This window comes from Pteronotus mesoamericanus, unplaced genomic scaffold (assembly GCF_021234165.1).
Source record: "Pteronotus mesoamericanus isolate MK-2021 breed Mesoamerican mustached bat unplaced genomic scaffold, CSHL_Meso_final contig_1189, whole genome shotgun sequence".
In the NCBI taxonomy this organism is placed as follows: Eukaryota; Metazoa; Chordata; class Mammalia; order Chiroptera; family Mormoopidae; genus Pteronotus; species Pteronotus mesoamericanus.
The window spans coordinates 218,194-227,214 of NW_026555038.1; the positions used below are offsets into that span (position 1 = coordinate 218,194).

General features: G+C 44.1%; 1 protein-coding gene across 1 annotated transcript in view; it reads left to right on the forward strand.

The window, feature by feature from the left end:
- The window catches only part of IRAG1 (inositol 1,4,5-triphosphate receptor associated 1), a 70,639-nt gene extending 66,880 nt beyond the window's left edge, over positions 1 to 3,759 (forward strand). The window contains 1 exon segment of the mRNA XM_054582804.1: positions 2,484 to 3,759. Coding sequence (XP_054438779.1) covers positions 2,484 to 2,727 — 244 coding nt within the window. The 3' untranslated portion in view covers positions 2,728 to 3,759.
- Positions 3,760 to 9,021: the final 5,262 nt, after the last annotated feature.

The following is a 9,021-nucleotide window of genomic DNA, read 5'->3' on the forward strand; positions in this document are numbered from 1 at the left end:
AATGAAATCGGCCAGTTTCCTCCCGCGGCTGTCGCTGCTTCAGGAAGGAAGTGCGCCGCGGGGACGGAGAGCATGGCTTCTCTCTGTCTCCTGCCCTCTGTCCCAGCTTTGCTACCACAGTGGCGCACCTGTCCAGGATTAACGCTGAGAACAGGATTTAGGATTGGGAGTAGAAAAGGCATTACTTGCTGGTATTATTGTGACTGGACTCCAGGCTGCCTGCCTGGCTTTGTTCAGAATGGCACTCCAGGAGACTTTTCCCTCCTCCCCGCCAGCATCACATATGCTCACAACATTGTGCAGGCTCTCTCGGGTGCAGGTCCCTTTATGAGGTGAAACACATCTCTTCCAGCTGGCTACTTAAAATCATTCTCTTGGACCTTGGGCATCTAGAAGTATACCTTCATTGTTGGGCTTCTCTAGAACATTACTATATGTTCTAAAGAAAATGCTTCTCTAGTAGTGCTTTCAGACAGGACACGTGACATCCCATACCAGCTCTCCTTCATCTGAGTTCATCCAGTTGAGGTGAAACGTGTACCTTTGGCCCACAATTGGTGGGAGGACAGTTTTCTCCATCTTGGCCCCCTACTCCGATGCCACAAAGAGATCCTTGCTCTTTTGATATCTCAGGTGTGAGTCACACACAACAGTCCACTGCCTCCCCCTTACTGCCACATATTGAGCTCTCTAAGCAGCAGCCATGAAGCCCCTGTCTCTCAGCTCAGGTCAGGGGGAAGCAACTTCACCCCTCCCCGTGGAGGAGTGGGTTGAAGACAGAAGAAGCAAAAATTGATTTCCAAAGGAATTTTATTTCGAATCTAATCCTATTTCTAACGTCTTTTATCAACTGAAAATGGGTGACCAGCTAAAGGTCAGGAAGCCAGACCTTGACCTCCTCCCTTGCTGTCCCACATAAGGTTGGGGTTAGAGTGGCATTCTCACTGGAATAGCCATTTGTTTTGAGCACAAAAATGCAGCCCAAAAGAAAGACTGCATTTTTGCATCCAATTATATCTAAATAGAAAGTAAAGAATCTAAATAAAGCTAAAAGAAAGTAAGCTTCTATTTCTAGCTCTCCCTTCCCAACAGTTGTGAAAGAGCTGATGATTTTCACCTCAGCTAATATGCTCACTGTTTTGCGTTGATTAATCATTCCTGAAATTGATCACCAGAAGGTTCCCACGTGGAAAAGAAACCTATCAGTGCCTTAGCTTAGCATCTGAGGCAGGCACTCCTGAGAGTCTGGTCCCATTCTAAAGACGTTATTTGTTGAGTCATTTTATCCATTTTTACAGCATCTTTTTTTCTCCCAACTCTAAGAGCTCTCTACTTCTCAGCAAATAGCACATTTCAGTGTCTATGTGAACCTCAAGATCTTCCAGGGGGGCCCCATCCCTTTTTTCATCTCCTCTACTAGGTGACCCTCAATATTCTCACTTTTAATATCTATCTATATATCTGTCTCTATATAGATCTGTGTGTGTGTGTGTGTGTGTGTGTGTGTATCTGGAGGTAGAAACAGGAAGGGATTTTAGGTTAATGAATGTGTCCAGGGCTTCTCCAGGGAGCTCTAAGAATGGACTCTTCTCATTAGGCCACAAAGAGAGTGGAAAAGTTGAAAGGTGGTTGGGAAGAGAGGAGTGAAGCCGGCAAAAAGTGGAGGAGCACAGAAAGGAAAGGGAAGGTGGGAAGAGAAAAAAGAGAGAGTGCAAAGGGAAGAGAAAAGAGTATGAAGAGAAAGAGAAGGAGGGGGAAATTAGGAAATGAAATTCAATGGGGTTGAGAAAGCATCCTGAATAAGCCACCCCAAGGTTGCTGGAGGCTACTAGTCCTCTGGGTGTCCCTGGGATGCTTTCAAGTGAACTCAAGGTTGATCAGGCTCCTTGTCATTTACCATTGACATCAAAAGTCTTCTAGGAGTTTAGCATAATTCTTCCCCTCTGGATCTAGTCAGATGTGGAACTGAGGACTACAAACTACACACCCAGACATGAAGGCAGATAAAGATTAGAACTTGGAATAATCACTAATACCGCTAAGTGCAGAAGAGACTGCTGGTCCTGTCTGGATGCATGGGAGTGTGGGTCAGCCAACTTCCAATCTGGGGGCTTGGGAGAATTCATATATCTATGACCATCTCATGAACAGGTGAGAGAGTGTGTGAATGGGTGACTGATCAAACAAGTAAATAGAGTGTTGTATCTCAGTAGCTCCCAACATCAAGGCTCTGGACTGGTGGCATTAAAATCATCTGGGGAAAGTTTTAAACTGTGGATTCCTAGAGCATACCTTTGGCAACTCTTATTCAGTAGGCTTGGGTACTTTGAATAAGTGCTGCCAAGTGATTCTATACACCGCTGAGTTTGAGAACCACTACTCTAGATAGCATGGAATATATTCCACATAGAGAGGTATGGGTCTGGGCATCATATATGTGCTCAATATACTAAACCTGCCACCCTTTTTTTTTCATTTGACAGCAAACTTGAAGAGTTGGTTCATTTCTTACAAGTTATGTATCCCAAACTGTGTCAGCACTGGCAAGTCATCTGGATGATGGCTGCAGCGATGTTGGTCTTGACTGTTGTGTTGGGGCTGTACAATTCCTATAACTCTTGTGCGGAGCAGGACGATGGGCCCCTTGGAAGATCTACCTGCTCAGCATCCCAGAGGGACTCCTGGTGGAACTCAGGACTCCAGCACGAGCAGCCGACAGAGCAGTAGGAAACCTGACATCCAGCCAGTGCCCTGCTCCAGCATGCAAGCCCATCACCCTTTCCCCAGGTGATAGCGCTGTTGGCCCGGGTGTGTGCATGCTGCCACCAGCCCATCAGGGAATAAGTAGGGGTTCCTTCACAATCAGCTCTTCTGTGGGAGCTTTTCATACCTAGTAGCTGATGTTCTTGGAGGATCAACAAAACTGCCTGGGAAAGCAGCCAGTGGATAAAGAAGTCACCTTCACCAAGGAACTCTAATGGAAGGGAAGGTCACCTGCCCTTAGCTCAGTTGGTCAGAAGAAATAAAACACCTTCACTGCAAGGGACAGTAAGAAGCTCACTCTCCCCATCTTCCTCTTTGCAGTAGGAAATCAGGAAGACTTTTGCCTAAAGCCTAACTCCAACCCCAAGCGTCAGGCCCAGAATTTGGAGTCACAACCTGAATATCTTTCCATTTCCCATCTCATTCTCCCTGACTCTCTTTCTGCCCCTTTGGAATCAGAGTTTCTCTTTACAGAAGTAGGAAAGGTTTCTCAGAAAAAAAAATATTTAGGGTGAACTTAGCTCAGTGCTTGAAATTTGATAGGAAGATGTGAATTACTACATATGCATCTGTACACACACACCAAACACACAGCACACATGTGCATGAAGCCAACAACCATCCAAACATGTGCTCTTGGGTGCTCTGGATAAAGCCAACCCACAGATTTTCACTAGGTATGGGGCAGTTGCCAGGCACCTGCTTAATGAGCTCTACACATGGATTTAAGATATTTAAAAACACTGAAAACTCATGGCTTCAATGGGCTCCATTTGAAGTACTAATTCTAAGCTGCTGTACAGCACAGACTATTCCCTGGTTGTTCTCTCCCCATTGAGAGCAGTCAACCCACCTCTCGAGTGAACGGGGAGACATGGTGCGCTTTCAGCTTCCGTGTGCCCACACGCAAGTGTGCAGTTGCACCTTAGCACTTCAGTCCAAATGGAATTTCCAACTCAAACATCTGGTTCAAAGCATCCCCAACTATTTAGCAGAGCACTGATAGAGCACATTCCGCCTCCAATTTGACTTCTCGCTCCACCTTCATAGCCTCCATTCATCCCTCACCAGTTTTGGGGGGTTTTGGTTTCTGTGTTGGTTTTATTGTTATTGTTTTGCTTTTGTTTTTGTTTTGTTGTTGAAGTTGTTTGTTTTTGTTCCTAATACTCATAATATAAAACTTACTCTGAGACAAACACTGTTCTAGGTATTGATATAGGTTATTAATTCATTTAGTCCTCAAGAAAAACAAACAAACAAACAAACAAAAAAACCAACTATGAAGTGTGTACTTCTCTTCTCGTTTTCAGTTAAGGAAACTGAAGCTCTCCGGGGACATCACATTAGTGATCATGGGGCTGGAACTCAACCCCAAGCAGGCTGGCCCGTGGGCTGTGCTCTTAACCACTGCACTGAATCACTTCTTCCTGTGGCCTCCTAGCTGGACGCCTTGCCTTCTAGTCCCACACCCCAAGTGGTCCGTGAGCACCTCCAAACCATTTCTTGTTCCCAGACTAACCTATTTTTTCTCACAGCTCTGTTCCTCTACTCACTAGTTTTCTACTCACTAGGACCTTCACTTTCTGCCATTTTCTGGTATTCTGGTCACTCTTCAGGACCAAGTGCAAACACCATCTCCTCTATTCAGGCTTTGCTGATCTCCCTCCAACTCCCTGCTACACCCCACGCAGTAGGACACACCTTCCTCTGTGCTTTCTGGTACTTTTTAAACATCTTCACCGTTGACCATTACAACAGTTTATAATAATAACTTATTTACAGGTCCCTCTCCCCTAGCATTTTTTCCTCAAAGACAAGAACCATGTCTTACCCATTCTCAGGGGGAGGGCCTAGCATGGTGGCTAATGCTTGGGAGGTTGCCATTAAATGATTGTCAAAAGAACATTTTGGAGCCTTCAGGGTGGCAGAGAACAGCCTGGGGACAGGTGACATTTTGCATGCTTTCCAATATCAGCACCATCATCAAAAAGAAAAAAATAACACCTTTTTTAGCCTCAATTTATTTTAATATTTTTCAGTTTACCTTGAGAACAGAAATGAGGCCTAACTAGCAACATCATTTCCAAGCTTGAGGAGGTAGCTTGTTGCCACCACTCCTTTCAGAAGACCCACCTAGATTAGGCCCCACTTTAAAACAGCAGGTTGATTTAAGTGGGGGGCATCCTTTACAGTGGCTAGAAAATCACTGTGAGAGAAGCCCAAGTCAGGGGTGACCAAGGATGTGCCATTAAGGTAAAGAGGTGCAGATCAAGGCAGACAGACTTTTGGGGCATGGATGGATGGTTTATCCTGCCCCTTCCAGGGAGACCGGATGCGCTGAAGGAGCGTTTAGGCCCTCAGAGCCGAAGACAGGATATAAATAGAGCTCTTGAGAGAGGGGTTGTGGGATGGGGCCCTAGGCTGGCAGTGTCCAGTCTCAGCCTCTCCTAAAAAAGGACCAGGCTGAGCTGGTCCCTTGTCCACTTGGCCACAGGGTTCCCATCTTTGTTTCTGATTGAGACAAAGGCCAGGAGAGGAGACACAGTGAGTTCCTGAACTTCCAGTTTCTCCACAGAAAGGTTTGCAAGAGTACTCCCAGACTAGACCCTCAGCCAGACTCCTCTGAGAGCAGGGGACAGTGAGGAAAAGGAAGGACATAAGAGCAACCACATTCCCAAGGGTATTCCCGAAAAAGTACCCACTGCTATTGGTTTTCGGAAAAGCAATGGTTGACCTGAAATGGGTGGAAGTGTTGCCAAAGCAGCAGTGAAATGGAAACAGGCCCTGTATTTCCAACAGTGATACTGATCTGAAATACAAATTCCCCTCAAAATGCCTCTGAAGTCTGACATTTCTGCTTAGCCCTAGGACTCTGGGTGCCTATTCTCAGTTGCCATTGTTGATGTCATCTCCTAAAAGGACCTTCACTTTCCAGCTACTACAAAGCCAATATGTATTGTTCCTTCTGTGTGGCCTGGCAGAGTAAATGGAGAGGGAGACGTTGGATTTGTGTAGCACTGGCTGTCAGTTCCAAATGTTGTTAAGCCTCACACAGGTGTGCTAGCATTGAACTATAGAATGTCACATGCCCGAGTTTGAAAATAAAAGCACATTTCCAAACCTCTGGCAACAGCTAAATGCCTCCTCATTTTGTGGATGGAGCTGAGCCTGAATTAAATAGATCCTATTGGCATTAGTGTCCCCCAGAAGCAGGCCAGAAGTCCCCAGTCCCGGGGACTGGATCAGCTCTCCTCCTTCTCCCCTTCCCCGTTCCTGATTTCAGTCTCCTCTACCTTTTTGGCCTATGGGATTTTTTTGTTGTATGTGTGGGTTTTTTTAAATTAATACATTTTGCTGGGATTGAGACTGCTGAGTTATTACCAACTTAATTTCCATAGACAGATGGCATTTTTCAGTCTTTCTTGCAGCTAGCTACAGGGGAATGTCGATCCTCCAGGTCTAGGTTCCTAGAAACAAACTATCTTACCCAATACTTCACACCCCCTCTTGAATACCCTCTTTTCCTATCAAATTCAGAGGATTCCTTTGAGGAGCCGAAGCCAGAGAAGACAGCAGAACCACTAGGTGGAAGCTACATCTTTGAAAGGGCATTCACAGCACTCGCCTGTGACATAGGCACCCATGGTGCTCAACTCTGATGTGGGCACTCAACCCTGATGTGGGCACTCACAGCCTTCAGCTGCGATGTGAGCAAAAACCAAAATTGTAGTGTATTAAGCCACAGAAATTTAGAAATACCTGTGATAGCAACCACCTTACCTTGACTACATTTAAACCAGAAATGGGGTGTTTCAGTAACAAATTTTCAAAATATGAAGCACTAGCTTAGTCAAATGGTAGGAAATAAGAAACTGGTAGCAGGGGCTGGAAATAGTGTGACCCATGTTGAATAAAACAAAAATATTTGGTAAAGTCTTACCCATGCTTAACTTAGGGTAAGCCCATGGGCAACATATATCTAGGAGAAGTAGTTGGAAAGAATCAGAGTGGTGGAGTATGTGAACTTTCATTGGCTGCCTTTAGCAAGGTGTTACAAGAAAAAAGCACTCAGCAAAGAATTGGAAATTTGGAAGCAGAAAAGAAAAAAAACAGTGTTCAGACTGAAGAGTTAGAAAATCTGACTGCTTCTAAACCCTAAACAGTAAGACTATAAAAGAGCTTTAAGTGAAAAAGAACCAATATAATTTCTCACTTGAACCCACATCAACTCAGTCCTGTGGCAAACACCAGACTAAGGATATGGCAGTTTCATTCATGGTTTCAAATGCACTAGCCACTATTAAATTAGAGAGAGAGGAGAGAGAGAGAGAGAGAGGGAGAGAGGGGAGAGACAGAGAGAGAGAAGGCATGGCGCTGAGAAAACAGAGAAATACATCTTGAGAATTATAGCCGGGAAAGGATTTGGGGTATAACTATTGACACATGGAATCAAACTGAAGCAAATAGATCAGAAATCTAAACTTGTGAGGAAATTTGTATTTACAGAGAAACATAAGCCAAGACTAAAAACTCCTTTGATTGTTCAAGCTGGAAAAACAACTTTGGGGAACCTAAGCATATACCAGCAGAAAACAGATAGTAAAAGCTAGACATAATCTCTAATTCCCACTTCGTGTGACCAAGGAAGATTATATAAAATGAAGGGTCACAGAGGACAGTGGACATGGGCGTGGGAGTTTCTCCCTGAAAGCAGAATCAGGATCTAAACGAAGTCAGGTAACTGTGGTAGGCAGAATTTTTAAAATTCTTCTGCTAGTCTGAATAAGCATGGAAATGGATTCTTTCCCAAAGCCTCCAGCTGAGAGCCCAGCCCAGTTGGCACCTTGATTTCAGTCTCATGAGGCCCAGAACAAAGGACCCAGCTGAGACCACCAGACTCTTGACCCACACACAGAATGGTGAGAGAATAAATGGGTGCTGGTTTAAGTCATTAAGTCTGTGGTAATTTGTTACACGGCAATTGGAAGATGATCCATTGGCCGTTCTAATGCCTCTTCATTGGTGTTCCAGAACTCCTGTAGCCAGGCGACTGCTGTGTCTCCCCTTCATCTCCTTTACACATGGCAGTTTTTACTGAGGTTATCAAGGCCCTGCTTCACCATTACACTGGAGGGGCAGCATGTAACTTTTTTAGTTCTTACATTACCAGACCACGAAGTACCACAGCTGGACCTGAGAGAGATGGCTGAACATAATTCAGAGATCATGGACTTTGAGTTGGACGGGGCCTTGAACTGTCACCTTTAAGAACAGAGTGATTGCATTCTATGTGTGGTAGAAATAATGAACCCTGTATCGGGTGATCAGAAGGGTAGACTGTGTCAGAAACTACTATGTGTTCATCAAATAATTTTTCTTTTTGCTCCTGAGCACCTAGCTAGATTTCAGACTCCTTTACAGTTAGATGGGAAAACATGTGACAAAATTCCGTCTAATGGGATATGGTTGGAAGTGATCTAGACACTTCCCAGGCCTGGCCCCTGTAGAAATCTGCAGCACGGTCCTCCACACTCCCTTCCCTTGGTTTCTGGATCAATGTAGAAGATCTTGAGGAGGAGAGAGCTGACGTACTAAGTGATGTTAGAGCTATACAGTCACTGAATAACTATGTGTGACAAAATCACTCCCACACACACACCCCAACACTATCAGCACTACAACTGTTACCTCCACCACCACTATTGTCAGCCATTCGATTGTAACATGAGAGTAATAAACTTTTTTAAAATTTAAGGCATTGAGATTTGGGGTTGTTTGTTATAACAGGCTACACTAACTGATACCTTTGCCTATTTATATATGTTAGAAAACAACTAATCCCTGTAATATCAGGATTATTGTAGTATCAGGGAAAAGTATCATAGAATTACATTGCTATGTTACTTTTAAATTTATATAATTCAACACACCTATTTGACAGATGATAAAAACAGGCCCAGAGAAGTTAAATGACTTGCTCAAGGTCACACAGACAATTAGTGTTAGGACTTAAGCTAAAATTTGGGTATCACCCTCAGTCCAGGGATTTGGATTGTACCATATTACCGTCTTTCTTGCCACATTTCAAAATGTCTACTCCATTTAAATTTTTGTTTGCCTACATCAGATTAAATGTCGTTCATGCATATATTCCATATACAGGGAACAAGAAAACTGGTCTGGATATTCCATATTTTATGTTCTTCTTTGAAATTTGTTGTTTCTCCATTTTTCATTTAACTTTTCAAATTTCCCTTC